This window comes from Desarmillaria tabescens (assembly GCF_030435595.1).
Source record: "Desarmillaria tabescens strain CCBAS 213 chromosome Unknown EV420scaffold_24, whole genome shotgun sequence".
NCBI classification, from domain to species: domain Eukaryota; kingdom Fungi; phylum Basidiomycota; class Agaricomycetes; order Agaricales; family Physalacriaceae; genus Desarmillaria; species Desarmillaria tabescens.
In genome coordinates, this window is record NW_026848323.1 from 486,502 (window position 1) to 504,154 (window position 17,653).

At 49.0% G+C, this 17,653-nt stretch overlaps 8 protein-coding genes across 8 annotated transcripts; 5 read left to right on the plus strand and 3 right to left on the minus strand.

Moving 5' to 3' along the window:
* Positions 1-414: 414 nt before the first annotated feature.
* On the minus strand, positions 415-2,185 carry EV420DRAFT_1552989 (nucleolar essential protein 1). The gene is given in 7 exon segments (XM_060473534.1): positions 415-795; positions 851-1,101; positions 1,121-1,147; positions 1,205-1,346; positions 1,399-1,458; positions 1,496-1,520; positions 1,553-2,185. 7 exon segments carry the CDS (start codon positions 2,026-2,028, stop codon positions 757-759), a joined length of 1,020 nt encoding a protein of 339 aa, XP_060329258.1. The 5' UTR covers positions 2,029-2,185; the 3' UTR covers positions 415-756.
* Positions 2,186-2,908: 723 nt separating this feature from the next.
* EV420DRAFT_1481189 (uncharacterized protein) lies at positions 2,909-4,623 on the plus strand (the record flags this gene model as incomplete). Its single annotated transcript, XM_060469745.1, has 7 exons — positions 2,909-3,029; positions 3,116-3,390; positions 3,808-3,993; positions 4,037-4,058; positions 4,142-4,164; positions 4,235-4,389; positions 4,422-4,623. 7 exons carry the CDS (start codon positions 2,909-2,911, stop codon positions 4,621-4,623), a joined length of 984 nt encoding a protein of 327 aa, XP_060329259.1.
* Positions 4,624-4,697: 74 nt separating this feature from the next.
* On the minus strand, positions 4,698-5,544 carry EV420DRAFT_1552995 (uncharacterized protein). Its single transcript, XM_060473535.1, is given in 7 exon segments — positions 4,698-4,825; positions 4,883-4,908; positions 4,961-5,061; positions 5,081-5,090; positions 5,146-5,194; positions 5,247-5,364; positions 5,396-5,544. 7 exon segments carry the CDS (start codon positions 5,432-5,434, stop codon positions 4,821-4,823), a joined length of 348 nt encoding a protein of 115 aa, XP_060329260.1. The 5' UTR covers positions 5,435-5,544; the 3' UTR covers positions 4,698-4,820.
* A 99-nt stretch (positions 5,545-5,643) lies between these two features.
* Positions 5,644-9,943, plus strand: EV420DRAFT_1644531 (uncharacterized protein; the record flags this gene model as incomplete). The annotated part of the gene is made up of 7 exons (XM_060477660.1): positions 5,644-5,832; positions 5,885-6,073; positions 6,135-7,997; positions 8,077-9,156; positions 9,223-9,717; positions 9,769-9,857; positions 9,919-9,943. The coding sequence occupies 7 exons, from the start codon at positions 5,644-5,646 to the stop codon at positions 9,941-9,943; spliced, it is 3,930 nt and encodes a 1,309-aa protein (XP_060329261.1).
* Positions 9,944-10,465: 522 nt separating this feature from the next.
* Positions 10,466-11,474, plus strand: EV420DRAFT_1553002 (uncharacterized protein). The gene is made up of 4 exons (XM_060473536.1): positions 10,466-10,618; positions 10,662-10,948; positions 10,970-11,302; positions 11,325-11,474. Exons 1-4 carry the CDS (start codon positions 10,483-10,485, stop codon positions 11,349-11,351), a joined length of 783 nt encoding a protein of 260 aa, XP_060329262.1. The 5' UTR covers positions 10,466-10,482; the 3' UTR covers positions 11,352-11,474.
* On the plus strand, positions 10,984-12,141 carry EV420DRAFT_558611 (uncharacterized protein). The gene is made up of 4 exons (XM_060482582.1): positions 10,984-11,190; positions 11,333-11,621; positions 11,679-11,851; positions 11,904-12,141. The coding sequence occupies exons 2-4, from the start codon at positions 11,359-11,361 to the stop codon at positions 11,951-11,953; spliced, it is 486 nt and encodes a 161-aa protein (XP_060329263.1). The 5' UTR covers positions 10,984-11,190; positions 11,333-11,358; the 3' UTR covers positions 11,954-12,141.
* Positions 12,142-12,391: 250 nt separating this feature from the next.
* Positions 12,392-13,993, plus strand: EV420DRAFT_1553015 (uncharacterized protein). Its single transcript, XM_060473537.1, has one exon. It carries the CDS (start codon positions 12,862-12,864, stop codon positions 13,717-13,719), a length of 858 nt encoding a protein of 285 aa, XP_060329264.1. The 5' UTR covers positions 12,392-12,861; the 3' UTR covers positions 13,720-13,993.
* Positions 13,994-15,595: 1,602 nt separating this feature from the next.
* On the minus strand, positions 15,596-17,289 carry EV420DRAFT_1481193 (uncharacterized protein; the record flags this gene model as incomplete). The annotated part of the gene is made up of 5 exons (XM_060469746.1): positions 15,596-15,757; positions 15,816-15,910; positions 15,969-16,147; positions 16,192-16,438; positions 16,470-17,289. 5 exons carry the CDS (start codon positions 17,287-17,289, stop codon positions 15,596-15,598), a joined length of 1,503 nt encoding a protein of 500 aa, XP_060329265.1.
* Positions 17,290-17,653: the final 364 nt, after the last annotated feature.

The window sequence follows — 17,653 nt, forward strand, 5'->3', positions numbered from 1 at the left end:
CAATGGAAGTTATGCTGGTCCACTGGGTATCGGTGAGGATATGTTCGTGAAAAAGATTCTACGGCAAATGCCAAGCATCGGTCCTTACTGATCTATCGCTAGCTAACAGTCCGCTGTTGACTCGACAGTTCACAAATTTTTCTTTGTTGCACTTTAGAAGAAAGGACTCTGGTGTCCGAAATTGACCTTCTTCATGAAGATCAACGGGTTTGGAAACGAGATTACAAGCCGTCAAGGTGCTAATACGCTCCTCAGTACAAAATGGATGGGCCCAAAGTTCTGCGGGAATCAAAGAGACGAACCCGATTAGAAGTGCCACGGAAGAAGAGTTGAAAAGTGCATGGTCAGAACCCAGGTTTGGCTCCATCATGCTCTGAGTCTCCACTGTAGTTGTCAGGGTCGACTGCCGTTATAACTTGAACATCTTGCTCGAGGACTATATTCGTAAACTAGCAGAACTATATTATATGTATCCCAAAGAACGGACTTGTACAAGCAGTGAGTTGAGTCACTAGCCAAAGCCGATATCTGTAACAGGGAGAAAAGCGCGGATAGGTATGAAGCCAAGGGGGAGTTCGGTACGTGTGAGATAGGATCAGGGTGTCAAGGGAGTGTAAAAGTACATTTTGTCTGCGAGTTGAAATGCAGAATGTAGGGATACAATCGTTGCTGAAGTCAAAGCCAAAATCATGATAAAATGAGCGAGTGAGTGAGTGCAGGTAACAAAGTAAGTAACAATTAATAGATGGAGAGTGGTCAGACGATGTCCCAGAGTTCTTCGAGTGCGCAGCAAAACTAGTAGAAAAAAGGAAGTCAGTGACATTCCAAGTAAAAGAGATGTTTTCTAGACCTTGCCGCAAGCAACACTAGCACTCAATGGGTACTCGCTGATACTGATCTTTTCGTCAACGTAGGCATCCGCAAAGTCGTCTCTTCCACGGGCCATAGCGCCCACGAAAACGGCAATGTTATGTGTTTGAGGTAGTGTCGGTAGGTATTGCGAAAGGCGCTGCGTCTTGGCATCGCCAGACAGCGTCAGTTTAATAGTGTTGGGTGGGAAGTGGTCGACAACGGGGTTTTTGATGACCTTTAACAGCTTCTCTGGACCATTGACAGCCACGAATAAATAACTTGTGGAGGAGTTGGACTGATTGAAAATCCCTTGTTCAGCAGCCTAAAAAAGGAAAGAGTGGAGGAGACGCACCCATCAGCCCACTGAACCGCTTGAACGTCCTCGGTATCCTGACATGCGGATTGACTTCGATGAGTACGCCTTTCGCAGTATGGATATACACTTGAAGAAGGCCAGCTTTGTTCAAGGGCGAGTCCAGTAGAGTCAACAGGCACTAAAGAAAGTTTAGTCGTCAAATACAACAAAAGATAGAAAAAAAGACATACCTGGTGAGTAATATCAGGCCTGGCATCTGCGATATCCCTTCCCGTCTTGGCGAGGATACCCTGATGGTCAGTCGCAGTTGAGCAAGGTATACTTGACATCGCCCTCTCCTCCCTTGCCATGTCTGCCCGCCTTTTGCACTCCCGCTCGAGATACGGTAAGGCCTCCAAGCAGGCCTGCTCCAACACGACGAAAAGACGCCGTTGAGACGCTGCTGCTACACCCTTGGGCACATGTGCCTGCACAGGGAGCATCAGCGGGTTGGGGTTGGGCACGAAGGGCTCTGCTTTGAGCGGTGTCGGTGCAGCTATCTTTTTCGCCTTTGACACAGGAAGCGGTCGAGTAGGCCTATCCGTCGTCGTCGCCGCCCTTTTCAAAATGGTGATTCCACCAACACTGCTGTCGCTCCCATCCTCGTCGATCTGCATATCGTGCGCCTCTTCTTCTGGTTCAGATTCTGAGCTATGAACAGGGCTTTTCTGGCGTCGACGTTGCAGTGGGCGTTCGACAGGGCTGGATTTAGGTCGTGGTGGTGGATCAAGTTCATCGGGATTGACCAAGTGAGACAGGTCACGGTGACCGACTCCGGAATGGCGGCGGCGACGGGCTGGTACGACTTGGTTCAAGGTCATGACAGGTAGCTGGAGACGGCGACGGCGACGACGACGACAACGACGGGCAAGGGAATATAAACAACAGGCAAACACAGAATGGAAGAGAAAGGTATATAGACGTAAAATGCAGTCTTTATTATTCATATACTCACGCCGGAATTTTTTACACCCAAAAAGGGGCATCTTGATCACGTCAACAGCGCCACGAACGAGTCAAAGCGGAAGAGTTCCTTACACATTTCTCCGTCAGTACAGTGTTCTGTCTGCATAAAGGTATATTCAGGACTTTGGATGTGACTAGTGCAGAATTAATGAAAGAAATACTTTGGTATGCTTGAGCTCTTCAAGTCTTGAGTTGAATCCAGATTTGTCGGCGTCCTGGTCCGATGAAGAATGCATTTTACTGCCACACAACCTCCACGCGAAGATCTGAGAGCCAATGGAAAACAAAAGAGCCATCGATAGCGATGACTTGACCACTTTAATAGTTTGTAGAAAAGAATGACCGCACACAACTTCACCAAAAAAGAGTAGAAAAACTTGGGAGGCCGGTGCCGACGGAGCCTTGATGATCCATGCTCGCTGTCAATAGTGATGCATGATTGAACAAGACAAGCGTGATGCTGTATGGAACACAGCTTGATGCGAAAGCCGAGGTCCCGAGAAGGTCACTGACAGAATGGACAAGGTACAAATCCACAGAAAATGGCCAGAATGCCCAATAGGCGGAGGATAAGATCACCGTTTATCATCCAGAAACTTATCATTCCGGTCCATCATAACCGTGAATGGTCGAAATGATGTTGCGAAAGTTTCTTGAGTGTAAGAAGAATGCTAGGCCAACAGATGACACCACACCGGGCGCACTTCGTGAAACTTGAACAAGAAAAGGTCCAACATGCTGCGCAATTCGAAGCAGAAGGATGCCGAAGAGAAAACTCAACTTATCAGCCTCAAAGGACAATGTCCTCGGAAGCGACAGCGATGGCCCGAGTCGCTGATCACCACGATACTCGGTGGTTGGCGTCGGGAATAAACAAGGCCGACTGTTGATGCACCTTGACGATTATCTGAGGTCGGGCCAATGCTTTCCGCCTTCTTGCAGCTGGAGGGTTTCGAGGAGGCCCTCGAGGATTGTCTGCTGACCATTTCCGTTTCCGTTTGGACAACGAATCAGATTGTGCCGATGCTAACTTCCCTGTGACTCAGGCTGAGCGAGACGAATTGTTGATACGGACGCCGGAGAATCTCAGGGCAGTGGGAATATTATATGGGCCTGAATGCCAAACCAGTGATGACTGTTTTAATGATCCCCTCCCTTGTCGTCTTGGCAGCACATTGATGGCAGCGGAGGCGCCAGACGAGCTACAGGAGCAGAACGTGAGGACCAGAGAATTAAGGAGTAATACGGAATGAATGAATACTGAGTCAATGAGCAAGAAGTCTCTGACTTCTTGGGAAGGAGAGAACTTGACCACCAGGATGTTTAATAATCGAGAATCACGGTGTCAAAGTACGTACAAGACTTACGCCGAGAGTTCAGGTGTTCAGGACACCCGAGTTACTGCTTATTGCGCTTGACTTGGGCCACAACTTGAACCGTTCAGACTTTGCATCAAACTTGTACAAGCGGGGTCATGAGTGAAGGTAGCGAATCAACTAGGCGCAGAGAGAACGTGAACATATGTGCATATATGTGGATTGCGACTCACCTCAAGAAGACATGACCGCATAATCGTCAACGTCCTCTAGTACCTGTCTTCTGCTGATAATCAGGTACCTATAATCCTCCTATAGTGCTTTGTCGACCTTGTCGCAGAGCTGGTTTGGTTTACAGATTGCAAGAGGCTCCACAATGCCCCTGATGCGTTCCTTAACAGGGGAAGAGATTTTGACGAATCTTGGTGCATTCCTCCAAAAAGGCTTCGCACATCCCTGAAAGAGACGATGTCTTCGAGCTGTTCCGACCTGAGAAAGAAAGAGGTGTGAGGATTGATTTCTCCAAGGATGTACTTGACTGCAGTAGCGTTTGAAGATATCAGTACGTGGTGCGCACGTACAGGTCAGTGTTAATTTCCTTTCGATGGCCGCCAAGGTATAGCTGAAGGACATAGCTTCACATTTTATCCAGGTGACCCAAATGACTGGAAGAGGGTGAGTATATGCACCGGAATAACGCGATAGACGACGAACCGGTGTATCGCGTACTCATAACCTCACGCAGACTTCAACTCTTCCAATGATTTCGTCATACCATGATGTCCATGCACATGTTGTGGTTATCGTTGGTCACGGCCTAACTCGGGTATACAAGACGACGTCGACGGCGAATTACTGGTACACCTCGTTGACGATCAATGGGCCTGCGGATGATCCGGTGTGAGCCTGGTTGATGCTCGCCGGATAGTTAGTGTCGGTGGGATTGGCCGTACGCTTGTAGGCATGGTGGGAAGAAGGGAGGAAAGGGAGGGAGAGGAGGAGCGCGATTTGATGTGTTTATATAGGGACGGGGGTACCAACGACGCGTGGGACGGCGCGCAGTATGACGTATCGCGTATCATCGTCGTTGATGTGACGCTGGCGGTGGTGGTAAGAGGAAGGGCAGCAACGTGATGACTAAGGCCGTAAGTTCGTCGGCTTCGATCAACGTATTAAGTCAGGCAGGCTTTGAGGATAATTAATAATTGTCCTTGCTTGTGGTGGTGCTCTGAGAAATCGATGACAGACATGACCATGAACACGGGCCGTTGTATATGTTACACGTATGCGGTAGATAGTACAGAGGTCGAATACAGAAACAGCAGTATGTGTTACACTGTGCACACATTTTAGTTCGTTCAATTTATGTAAAAAAAAAAAAGCAAGTACTGACTTTCTTGATAATCTGCAGCCAAAAGCCTGGAAAAATATGATAAGCGAAAGGTATGAAATGGCAGCACGAAAGACCTACAACTCTAATACAATCTCCGGAGGAATTCGTTCAAGAAACTCGTTCACAGGTACCTCCTCCTTAGGACCAACCTTTTCATAGTGTGCTTTGAAACACATGTACTTCCAAGAGTTTTTGGACGATGAGGCCACTGAGAAGGAGATATGTGAATGCGAATGTTGATGATAGGACAGTTCGACGCGTACCGGTACTCTCTTGCTACGTAAGTTTTGGATTCCGCTTCCGAGAAACCGCCTGTAGAGCCTATTCAGAACTGTCAAGATGGTATCGAATCATAGTGGCGTACTTTCAGTGTCAAGAGAATTTTTGATTGTTCCACTGATATTGGCGACGCGTCGTCGAACTAGAAAAGAAAACCCATCGTTGCTTTCAATTCGCACCCAGTCCTCGTCCTTGGATCCAGTCTATCACTAGGGTGAGACTGAGTGCGAGGACCAGCAAAAGAATACGTGCACGCATTTCTACATCGGTCATGGTTGTTGATTGGTTGCAGGTGCGGCTGATACCGGGCCGGTTGCTCCACAGTCATCATCGAGTATTTCCGATCTCCCCACGTTTTGCTCCTGATCTTACCGAGTTTTCTTTGCCGTGTACGCGCGGGACGACGGCTGAATAATTCCCATCTATCGTCTCTCAGGATTACTTATTCTGCTGCTGCCTCGACGCAGCCTGGGTAGTCGGCCATGCTGCCGAAAGTCGCCACTACCTTACTACATTCTGGTTCTCGAGCAGCGACCGCTGTACAGAACCAGTCCCATACTATCAGAAACGTTCTACAGCTCCAGTCGAATTCTGGACCCAATTCGAATCGCGGCGGAAATGGTCCTAGTTCGGGAGGTTCGAGGTATAACACTGGCAGTCGCAGTTACCATGTACGTCGATGTCTGTTTCAGCTTCCGTCGTCGTCGCTGATGTCGTCGGAAGGGGTCTGGCCGTGCCGTGACTCAGGCGAACACATTTGTGCTCAGTGATGTCTCCATTGCCCAGACAGACGACAGCGACGAGTCTTTTCCAGTGAAACGTGTGTCAACAGCGACGACAACCCGACGTAGTCGTCGACACAGCACCAGCAATTCGCCCCTCGTTGCTGCTGACCGACACGAACCGCTTGGTGTATACAAAGCTGTGCAGTTACATGCACGGTCCCGACATGCATTCGCTGCGGCACCGGTAGAGTCTCCAGTCACTACTCGGTCCAGGAGCAGCTCGCTGTCTGCCATATCTGCCAGCGATGGTGTTCCCGAAGATCCTCCCTCCGCCAGCTCCTCCAGCTCCTGAGGCTCGCGATCCCAGTCCTCTCCCGGAACCGCTGTTATCAGCCCAGCCTGCACCCGATGTGTTTGTCTCCGAGGACTATAAACGTCTTATGGATGCAAGATCGCTGGACCCCAGCGCCGCTGCCACTGTTGTACTCAATTTCCGTCAGACCACTGTCACCCCGACTATCCAAGAGTTTAACGCCGCCGTTGAGGCCCTCTTTCTCACACGGAGACCCGGCGAACCTCTTACCCTTCTCCTCGAAACGTACAATGACATGATTCAGCGCGGCCTCGTTCCCAACTACCGGACATACGTCACTCTCATTCTCGCTCTTACGGACCGTGACAGTGAGTTGCAATGGGCCATTGAGGGCATTCATCAGCGCCAAAAGTGGAATGAGCTCGGCAATCCTACCATCAAGTTCAACGCCAAGGAGGACCTCAACCAGCTTCGACTCTTCCGCAATGAGGCCAATCTTCCATCGATTCTCGCCCTCTTCCGCGCGATCGCGGTCATGAAAACTCACCCCGGCAATCAGATTCCCGTCTTCGTCTATCGCAATCTCTTACGATCATGCGCATATCATGGTGATGAACCCGGCACAGTTGATGGGGCCATCCAGATATGGTCACATTTGGAGAAGAATTCTAGAGCTATACCTGCTGTTTGTTTTCAGTGGATGATTGCCGTCTATGGTAAAGCCAAAGATCTCGCAGGTGCCCAGGAGGTCTTCAGGGAGTTCCGGAAGATGGCCGACGATCACAAGGTTATTTGGACGGATAAAGAGGATAGCTCGGCGCGGCGAAACCTGATATCTGTGTGGAATTCGGCAATTACTGCCTACTTCCAGTGCGGCGAGCCTCATTTGGCCGTTGCTCTTCTGGAAGAAATGCTAGATGCGGCCGCGAACCAAACCCCGAAGGATGAGATGAAAATGGCATTTGGAGTGTACCAAGCACTTTTCTACGGTCATTTTCCTCCCCCGCCTTCGTCTTCCACGTTTACAGCGATCATCCAAGGTTTCGTTACAACCGGCGATATAGATTCGGCTTGGAACTGGTTTGAGCAAATTGTCAATCTCCCACATGGTCCCGTCGCAGCACACATATCGACACTCACTCCTACGCGACCAGACGCCTTTACCTGGCGTCTCATGGTAGAGGCATTGGTCCAGCACAACCGCGTAGAACAGCTGAATGCGCTTTTCGCTCATTACCTCAACATTGGCACTAAAGATAAAATAGAGCTTCGTCTCGTTGATCAAGGATATATCTACGTTGCAAATATCCGCGACATCGAGCGTCTAGCAGAAAAGCCGGGCAATGAGGAAGCGATCAAGCGACGATTGGACACACTCTCTGCCCTGCAAGATACCAAATACCTTCCTTTCGACGGTTGGGACAGAGTGTGGAACTACTACTTGCAGTTTGGTTGGTTACGAGAAGCCGTCCAACTGTGTGATCGTCATCTTCGCCACGTCCTTCAGACCGGTTATGATCCTCGTCCCGCCGCCACGAAGACTCATCTCGTGAATATGACGACGGCTGTTTATTCCAAGTATAAAGGACAAATACCGTTTGAAGATGCGCTCACACTTGCTCGTCTAGCACCCACAGTGCGGTACACATATCCGGTGGATTACTCGACCTATCTCCTGCAGTCATATAGTCTCCAGACACCTGAGACTCTATCCAAATTGGAGATTCCCGACTGGGTCGTCGTCCTGCAGGCCGCGGCCAGTCTGGAAGTGATGCCGGCATCCGTTCCCAAGGCTTTCGTTCGAGACTATTCATTCAAGGGATTATTCGACTTATTGGGGGATCTGACACGCTATTCCCCCAACTTCGAACTTGCAGGTCATTGCCAAGATGTCTCCCGTCGCTGCTGAACACGATCATTTCGGTGGCTCTGCAGGTGCACTGGAGAGGAAAAGGTGGAGAGCAGTGTTCGAGTCGCTGGGTCCCTCGTTTATGGCGGAGCTCAACAGATATCGAGAGTCTCTGACATCGAGCGAAGTGAGCGAAGAAGATGCCAGTTTAGGGTTCTCACTGGAGAGTCCAACGACGACAGCTACTACCTCGCCTATGCTTGAGGAGAAGGGACAGACCCTCGCAGATCCCGCGTCCGTTTCGTGGATAACCGATAGACAGCTTTCTGATAGACTGCGAGAGCTCCTTCGACTGGAGAATAACGCTGTGGATGAGGCCTTCCGAATCTTCATGGAAGCAATCCAACATAACCGGCTCCCGTATCGACACATCACGGCATCTTTGATCACTGCTCTTGGACGCGAGCGTCGTTTGGGGGACATGAAGCATGTGTATGACCTGGTGCAACTGAGGGAACCGCCGCTGGAGTCTACCGATCCCCAGAAGTTCCAGTCTTGGATGGCTATTGAAGATGCAATGGTTCATGCCCTGGCGCATATGGGTGAGATCGAAGCTGCCCATGTGCACCGTAGACGGATTCTGGAGCAGGGCGGGGTCCCGTCGCCGGATGCGTATGGTGCGTTGATCTACTACGTCAAGGATACCACGGATGACGCTTCCAATGCCCTCGCGCTCTTCCACGAGTCCCAGCTCCGTGGTGTACGCGCTTCGCAATACCTGTATAACAATATTATTTCCAAGGTGGCAAAAGCGAGGAAGGCCGATCTGGCGTTGGAATTGTTCACGCAGATGAAGGCTGCGAGTGTTTCGGTGTCATCTATCACGTATGGGGCTGTCATTGGAGCGTGTGCACGGGTTGGGGATGTGGCATCTGCGGAGACGCTGTTCAAGGAGATGACGGAACGGAATTCGTTCAAGCCACGAGTCCCTCCATACAACACGATGATGCAGCTCTATACGACGACCAAGCCGAACAAGGAGAGGGCGTTTTATTATTACAATGAGATGTTGAAGGCTGGTGTTCGTCCCTCGAGCTATACTTACAAGGTAATGTCGGCGTTATTTCCTGACGTCGGCGTTATCTGACATTTTCTCTTCCTTTCCTTTCCCTAGCTGCTCATCGACGCGTATATGCTTGATCCTCATGATATCGCCAAGGCCGAAGAAGTTTTGGACATTGTTCACAAATCCATGCACGCCCGTCTCGAGCCTAACCATATCGCGGCGATGATCAATGCGTATGGATGCATACTCAAGGACTTGGACAAAGCAATTGCATTCTTCGATCGGGTCCCTATGCTGTCTAGTGACCGTCTGTACGACGCCACGGTGTTCGAAGCGATGATCAACGTACTGGTTGTTCATCGTCGGCCGGATCTGATCCCCAAGTACCTCAAGAAGATGGAGATCGTGAACGTGCACATGACGGCGTATGTGGCAAATGTGTTGATCAGGGCGTACGCCGTGGTTGGTGATATCGAGAAGGCGAGGGAGGTGTTTGAGGGTATGGCTGATCCAGCGCAGGGAATGGCTGCTATGAATAACCATGCACCATTCAATCCTCTGGATTCTAGGCATGTGGCTGTTGGTACACCTGTTTACCGGGAGGTAAGCTACTTCGTTACGTCTGCTTTGCGCAGTAACTGACATACTTCATAGCCATCTACGTGGGAAGCGATGGTCCGTGCGGAATTAGGCGAAGGACACCGTGATCGTGCGCTCGACCTTTTGGAACGGCTAAAACAAAGGTCGGTTTTTTCTCTATTTCGGCGGTCTCGTTACGGAAGAATGAACGTTTTTTCTTCACAGGCAATTCCCAGAGGCAGGTCTATAATCGGATAAGTGGCATAATGGTCGACCATTCGTCGCTCCCACCTTGATGCTGAGTCTAGGATTTTGAACTTGTTTGGTTGCTTCATTTATTCCACCTTCACCTCTACTTCATGCTCGGTAATCAACAACGGTGTATCATAGTTTTGTATAAGTAGACATAGATTAAAAGTAGCATTACAAGTTTGATTATTCGCGCAATACAACGACTCGAACCCTTCCGATATTTGGAGTGGCGGGGTTTAAAAGTCGTCTGACACTCTTTAGGCTTCCTACTTTGTTACTGCTCTGATTCACTCGGCTCATTCTATCAGGATTTTGGTTTTGGCTTCAGAAATGATATGAATCCTGTACTAGCGACTCGGCCGTGATGTTTTTATTTTACTGATTGTTACCCTTTCTTGGCTTCGTGCAACCATACCGTTTGTCCCAAGGACTCGTAGTGCACTGTATGGTCAAATAAGACCTATCTTCGAACGCGACATATCTACGGCCCGGATCATCCGAACACCCACACAAACCGATGCTTGGCCACCTTCCGCTATGGCACCTCCCGTCGAGCTCGTCTCCTTTATTCTCGCCGAACTCTGGGCATATCCATATCTTACTGAAGAGAGAATCAACGTATACCGGACTTGTAACTTGATTTCCAAACAGTGGTCGGCCATCTTCAAGGACAGTCAATTCCGTGCACGCCTGGATCCCTTTCTCCTTCGACAAAGCACATTTGTATACCGTCAGGTCGATGCATATTATTTCTAACCCGATGCTCTGTCGCACTATAACAGTTACAGTGGAGTACGTGGTCATGCCACAATTATTAATATGGTATATGACTTGCGGAGCCACCGTCGAGGCCAACAAGGGAGTAGAGTCAGCGCTTCGAAGGATATTCTGCGACCCGAATCGACCTCGAAGTGCAACTCATATCTATGTTAACTATCTTGACGATCTCCAGCTCCATACTCCCAGTTTCTGGATCCCCCCTCAAATTACTCACCTGACAATTGTCTATCACTATCGTCGTTAGGTGCCTCCACATTTCCGGAAAGGTTTTACGGTTCGCTGCGTTTGTGAAAGATTAGCCGTCGACCGGCGAGTTAGCCATTTAACTGTCATGGGTGCTATACCCGTGATAGTGAAGCGCCTGATAGCGCCTCGCGACGAATGGCAACATCTTGTTTCGTTGACCACCGATCTCGACGAAGCCTTGGTTTCCGCTTCCTCCCAGACCTCTGTCATATGCAAGAGGTACGACATTCCGTTTCAGGATGTAGGAAACGACTACGCACTTCACGTCATGTTTGGAGACAGGTCATTTTGGTTATACAGGCCGTATCATGGTCGGCTCCAACGTCTCTCTGTCATTCATATTAATCATTAAGTGTAATAGATTTTCAGTGGCAACCTGATATTCCAATGTTCGAGCAGACCATTCCGGTGGGCTCTGTTGGTTACATTGATCCGCTTACCAGGAAGTTTGTGATACTATTCAATGGCATTGATTCCTCATCATCGACAGACGAGCGAATCAAATCTATCCCCTCTCTCCTTGCAGGAGGGGTGACGAAGCTAGTCTGCGACCCGAATTTTTCTTCCTTCCCGGACTGGGACCGTGAATATGGTGAAGATGCATTATCCGATATTGGAACTCTACTGGGAGCTTGGATTGACTTGAGATTGTTCGTATTCTCTGGTTCTTGATACTTTCTTGCTACTAATGAAACCAGAGTGTATAGCATTCCTGCAAAATTTAACACATATAATAAATCGCTCTGTCTCGCTGTAGGACGAGCATTTGCCAGAGAACTTGTAGGGACCCATTTCGATTCCTGGTACCTCGAGCACAGACAGACTATTATGGAGGTCTTTGAAGAGGACCATCCTTATATCCGAACTCGTTTGGAACTTGGTAAGGGAACACTTATAGGTCCTGACAGCTGAGATATAATTGTTTTTGCCAGTGACAACTACTGTTGACTCTTCTCAGTATGCTTGGTTAGCCCGCCTGTAATACAAATCAGCGGAAGACTATGGGCTGTACCAACACGTAAAACGCAACATTTCATTTTTTAATTGCATTATCACTAATACGAGTATTCTTTCTCAGTTCTATTTTCGCGTCAACCCCCAAGCTTACCTCAGCCCTGGCAGTCCTTGGGGACATTTCACGAACAGGGATGCGAAATCCTGCGATTCTCTCATCACTTGGAGCCACATATCCAGGGTTGGTCAATTGCCGAAGACTATAGAGATTTGTTGTCACCCTCTCGAAACGGACAATGTATGCTTCTGAACTGAAAAGCTTAGTCCTACATATATGACAATTGGACCTCGTCGACTATGAGAACGATAGCACCTGATGTGATGTCCATTACTGATCCGGGCAAATGTGGACTATTTTTATTAAAAGTTTATTTGTAGCTTCAGCGAATAGACTTTTCGCCTGCGCCCCAAATTCGCCCCATCCCATGGAGAGTGTAGTCTGTGGCACGTTTTGTGTCAGTACAGAGCCCCGGCGTTCCTTTTTGGGACCTTGCCCGGTGATCTATCTACTAGCGAGTCGGCCATGCTGTTTTTATTTCATCGATGGTTACCGTGTTTTGGCTTCGTGCCATCATACCGCGTATTCACACGAATATACCTTTATTCGAGCCGCACCTACCACGTCCATTCCTCCTGCCTGTTTCTTCCCAACAGGGTCGAGAGTGCGTAACAACCTGCTTTGTAGCGTTATTTCTGCATCCACCCTTCCGTCCCCTTCGATAGGCACTGTTACGAATTGCATGCATGATCACGATATTCGGCACCCCGCACAGCATTCAACCTCAGGTCTCGGTTGAAAATCTCCAGGAAATGCGGTCGACACCACACACCACTTATACTGAGACCAATGCTCGGAATTTGCCGTCGAATCTTGCTATGGCACTTCCAGTCGAGCTCACCGCACGTATCCTCACTGACACTTGGGCCAGCCTAACTTCCACTGAAGAGCACGTCAAAACTTTTGCGACTTGCAGTCTTATATCTAGAGAATGGCTAGACACCATCAAGGAAGTGTACTCAATGCACTCATGGACCCCCCTGTCGTATTATGAAGGACGGCTATATACCATCAAGTCACTGTCTTCGATTTCAAATCCAATGCTTTGCCGCACTCTTACGTTCAAAGTGGAGTTTGCGACCATGCCGCAGTATGTCGTGGTTAGCGGATGCGAACCTGCTATTGAAGCGAACCGGGGAGTAGAGATCCTGCTTCGAAAGCTATTCTGTGGTCCTAATCTACCTCGCCACGCAACCCATATCTATATCAACTATTTGGACGATTCCCGGGTGCACGTCCCCAGCTTCTGGATCCCCCCACAGATCACACGACTAACAATCCTCTACCACTTTCGTTCGTGGACGGTTCACTGGTTAGACCAACAAGTTTTCCGACACTGTCACTGTCTGCGATCCATTGTCGACCGCAAAGTCCACCATCTCTCCGTCATGGGGGCCACGGCTGAGCTAACGAGACAACTAATCACTCCTGTCAGCGAATGGAAATGTCTGTCCTTGTTAACTATCGACTCGGATGTTCCAGCAATCGATATTCCCGTCTCGTCTCGGATCTGTGTTATTAGGAAAAGTGAAGATTTTCGATACGAAGCTGTAGAGTTCGATTTTTTGCGTCGCGTCATGTTTGGCAATCAATATTACCGTGTGTATTGGTATTACAGGTCAAGCAGTGGTACGTCGTCCTACATCTCCGCATTTGCCAGGCAGCGTATATCTTGACCTGTCTCAAAGATCGAAGAGCCAGCCGAGATATTCCAATGTTTGAACAAGTCATCAATGTCGGGTCTGTGGGTTACATCGACCCAATGACCAGGAGATTTATTGTATTGTTCAACGCCATTGATCCAAAATGTTCGGCCGACGCACGACTTGATTCCATCCCTTCTCTTCTTGAAAGTGGTGTGACAAAGTTGGTCATCAACCCAAATTATTCTTCATGCCTGAAGTGGCATGAGGACCACATTGAGTCGTCCGTGTCTCGTTATCATGGAAGCCTCTCCGACTGTGACTGACGAACCTGGTAGATTGTATGACATCCCTGTCGGAGTTCTCGAACAGGAAAAGTACTATCTTGCGCTCGGAGGAGCTTGCTCCAAGGAACTTGTTGGAACGCATTTTGAGACCTGGCTATTGGATCATAAACAGAATATCCTGGATATTTTCGAAGACGAGCACCCTGTATATCCGAAAGCGTCTGGACCTTGGTGAGTCACCCTGTTACAGTATCTTGTTTCGCAGTGCTGAGTTCTGAGATGATCTTTAAGTGACGACCAGCAATCAATTCATCTCAGTATGCTTGGTTCGCCCATCTAGGTTTCAGTTCCCGCTTCCGAGCCCCGGGGCCTTCCCTCTGGCGCCCGGTAAGTGCATCAGTTCACACTTTGGATTGAGCTTTGCACTCATGATCTTTATTTCAGTTTTACTTCCAGGATAAATCCCCCTGCGTGTTCCTGGAACTCCCTGGGGAGAATTCAAAATGCCAAAAAACTATGATCTCCCCAATCTAGTAACTTGGAGCCATGTCGCTACTGTGGGTCAGTCGCCTATGACCGTACAGATTCGGTGCCAGTCTGTTAGTTAATCCTTCACTGAGTACTGTGTTATGGTGGTGAAAGTAGCTTGCTTCCACGTCGACGGGTCATCTATCGATCTCTTCACCGTTTTCTTGTTTACTGTGCTCCACTCGGCACATTCTTGAATATATGAATGCCTGGCAAGACTGAAATGGCTGACCTCGCAATGGTATAACTGTCGTATAAATGCTTGGTGACGAGCTCGTGAATACATTGATACATGCCGAAGGTGTTCAGGTGGAGGGTATTGGCCGTCGTCGATGTCAGCATCCAGAGGGACCTCTTCCGCTGGACATACGCTCAGCCTTCCATCGAGACCCGTCTCTCCTCGATAAACTGCAGACTGTCATTGTACAGTTGAGTAGCTTGGCTGATACTCTTTCGACTGTGGGCCTGGACGACCGCCTAGCTACGGCGCTGCGCTTGAGGATCGACCGGTGGATGGCATTGCAAGGAAGACATTGTTGATGGCTGTGCATGTCAGGTGGAATGAGCGAGTGGAATGCGGACGGCCTTCCAACGTCGAACAAAAGATATAGAAAGGAGTTTCCTGGATGCGGAGGGCATGCGGCATGCATAGAGACGGCGGGAGACGAGGTAGGTAAACTCTGATACCCTGATGCGCGCATCCGAGCCCCGATGCGTCTTCCGAAAACCCTCATCTCGACTAAATCGATGATAGTCTCAGAGACGTCCCACACAGCCACAGAGGGCCGTTCCAACATCCCACCCCTCCTCCGTTAAAAGTAGCATTATAAGTTTGATTATTCGCGCAATACACCGACTTCCCCTCCGATATTCGGAGTAACGGGGTTTAAAAATCGTCTGACGGCCTTGAAGCCTAAAAAGAACTGGAAGGGCTATTTTCAGTTTTTCTTCATATATTCAAGAATGTGTCGAGCAGAGCACAGTAAACAAGGAAATGGTAAAGAGACCGATAGGTGACCCGTCGATGTGGAACGCTCGTCGGGTCTCTGGAAGTAAGCTACTTTCACCGTCATATCACAGTACTCATTGCGGGACTAACTAACAGACTGGCACCGAATCTGCACAGTCATAGGTGACTGACCCACAGTGGCGACATGGCTCCAAGATATTAGATTGGGAGGGTCGTAGTTTTTTGGCAATTTGAATTCTCCCCAGGGAGTTCCAGGTATGCGTGGAGGATCAATCTGAAAGTAGAACTATGAAAGAAAGATCGTGAGTGCAAAGCACAATCAAGGGTGTGAATGCCGCATTCACCAAGTGCCAGCAGGAAGGCTCCGGGGCTCTGAACCGGGAGCTGAAGCCTAGATGGGCGAACCAAGCATACTGAGAGGAATTGATTGCGGTCGTCACTGCAAACGTCATCTCAGATCTACGAGATACGAAGCCGTAGCAGGGAGACTGCCTTACCAAGGTCCAGACGCCGTTGAATATACGGGTGCTCGTCTCCAAAAATATCCAGGATTTTCTGTTTATGATCCAGCAGCCAGGTCTCGAAATGCATTCCGACAAGTTCCTTGCAGCAAGCTAGTCCCAGAGCAAGATAGTGCTCTTCTGGTTCGAGAAATCCAACAGAGATATCATACAATCTGCCAGGTTGTCAGAGGGGCTTCAATGATAATGAGGCACTAACGATTCGAAGTGTGTGCAGTCCTCATCCCACTTGGTCGGGCGCGGAGAATAATTGGGGTCCATGACCAACTTTGTCACACCACTTTCAAGAAGAGATGGGATGGCTTCGAGTCGGGCATCTGTCGAAGATCCTGGATCAACGGCATTGAACAGTACGACAAATTTCCTTGACATCGGGTCGATATAACCCACAGACCCGACAGGAATGACTTGTTCAAGCATTGGAATATCTCGGTTGGCTTTTTTATCTTTCAAACAGGTCAAGAAATATGCGAATACGGAGATGTATGAGCGTGCCAATGTGTGACCAATACGCCCGGTTGTATTGATTGCCAAACATAACACGACGCAGAAAGTCGGGCTCCACGGCTTCGTATCGAAAATCTTCACTTTCCCTAATAACACAAATCCGAGATGAGACGGGAATATCGATTTCTGGAACATCCGAGTCGATAGTCAACAAAGTCAGACATTTCCATTCACTGAGAGGGGTAATTAGTTGTCTCGTTAGCTCAGTCGTTGCCCCCATGACGGAGAGATGATGGACTTTGCGGTCGACAATGGATCGTAGACATTGGCAGCGTCGGAAAACTTGTTTGTCTAACCAGTAAATCGTCCAAGAACGAAAGTGATAAAGGATTGTCAGCCGTGTAATCTGTGGGGGGATCCAGAAGCTGGGGACGTGCACCCGGGAATCGTCCAAATAGTCGATATAGATATGAGTTGCGTGGCGAGGTGGATTAGGACCGCAGAATAGCTTTCGAAGCAGGATCTCTACCCCCCGGTTCGCTTCAATAGCAGGTTGGCATCTGCTGACCACGACATGCTTCGGCATGGTCATAAAGTCTACTCTGAACGTAAGAGTGCGGCAAAGCATTGGATTTGAAATCGAAGACAGTGATTTGATGGTATATAGCCGTCCTTCATAATACGACAGGGGGGTCCATGAGTGCATTGAGTGCACTTCCTTGATGGTGTCCAGCCATTCTCTAGATACAAGACTGCAAGTCGCAAAAGTTTTGACGTGCTCTTCAGTGGAAGTTAGGCTGGCCCAGGTGTCAGTGAGGATACGTGCGATGAGCTCGACTGGAAGTGTCATTGCAAGACTCGATGGCAAATTCCTGAGCATCGGTCTCAGTATAACGGTGGTGTCGACCAGCATTTCTTCCCGTGTCGATCGCACAGCCACTGTCCGGTATTTCCCGTCTGCATCGATTTTCCTCGACCTCGATTATATGCGTCCCCGGTTGGGTACGTACTAACCAACCAACCTCTTTCTCCGCTCAAAACTGGCTACATTCATATACACTGAGACGTCTCTGAATAATCCCTCCTACTCAAAATCGACAACGTCAAGGCGTGGTTGAATGAACACCTTGTTAAGTTCAGGTGTAGGCTTCCAGACATTGAGGCTTGATTGTTACAAGAAAATGAGAGGTGTTTAAAGCAAGAAAAGGAGGTCT

Bases quoted from the DNA above. Each gene is read 5' to 3' on its own strand.
- EV420DRAFT_1552989 (XM_060473534.1), bottom strand. From the start codon at position 2,028: ATGACCTTGAACCAAGTCGTACCAGCCCGTCGCCGCCGCCATTCCGGA. The intron at 1,521-1,552 runs GTATCTCGAGCG...AAAGGCGGGCAG, and splicing joins GCCTGCTTGGAGGCCTTACC to ACATGGCAAGGGAGGAGAGG. The intron at 1,148-1,204 runs GTGCGTCTCCTC...ATTTTCAATCAG, and splicing joins GCGGTTCAGTGGGCTGATGG to TCCAACTCCTCCACAAGTTA.
- EV420DRAFT_1552995 (XM_060473535.1), bottom strand. From the start codon at position 5,434: ATGACCGATGTAGAAATGCGTGCACGTATTCTTTTGCTG. The intron at 5,195-5,246 runs GTACGCCACTAT...TAGGCTCTACAG, and splicing joins AAATTCTCTTGACACTGAAA to GCGGTTTCTCGGAAGCGGAA. The intron at 4,909-4,960 runs GTAGGTCTTTCG...ATATTTTTCCAG, and splicing joins CCGGAGATTGTATTAGAGTT to GCTTTTGGCTGCAGATTATC.
- EV420DRAFT_1553002 (XM_060473536.1), top strand. From the start codon at position 10,483: ATGGCACCTCCCGTCGAGCTCGTCTCCTTTATTCTCGCCGAACTCTGG. The intron at 10,619-10,661 runs GTCAATTCCGTG...CCTTCGACAAAG, and splicing joins GTCGGCCATCTTCAAGGACA to CACATTTGTATACCGTCAGG.
- EV420DRAFT_558611 (XM_060482582.1), top strand. From the start codon at position 11,359: ATGTTCGAGCAGACCATTCCGGTGGGCTCTGTTGGTTACATTGATCCG. The intron at 11,622-11,678 runs GTTCGTATTCTC...CAGAGTGTATAG, and splicing joins GCTTGGATTGACTTGAGATT to CATTCCTGCAAAATTTAACA. The intron at 11,852-11,903 runs GTAAGGGAACAC...TGTTTTTGCCAG, and splicing joins CCGAACTCGTTTGGAACTTG to TGACAACTACTGTTGACTCT.
- EV420DRAFT_1553015 (XM_060473537.1), top strand. From the start codon at position 12,862: ATGGCACTTCCAGTCGAGCTCACCGCACGTATCCTCACTGACACTTGG.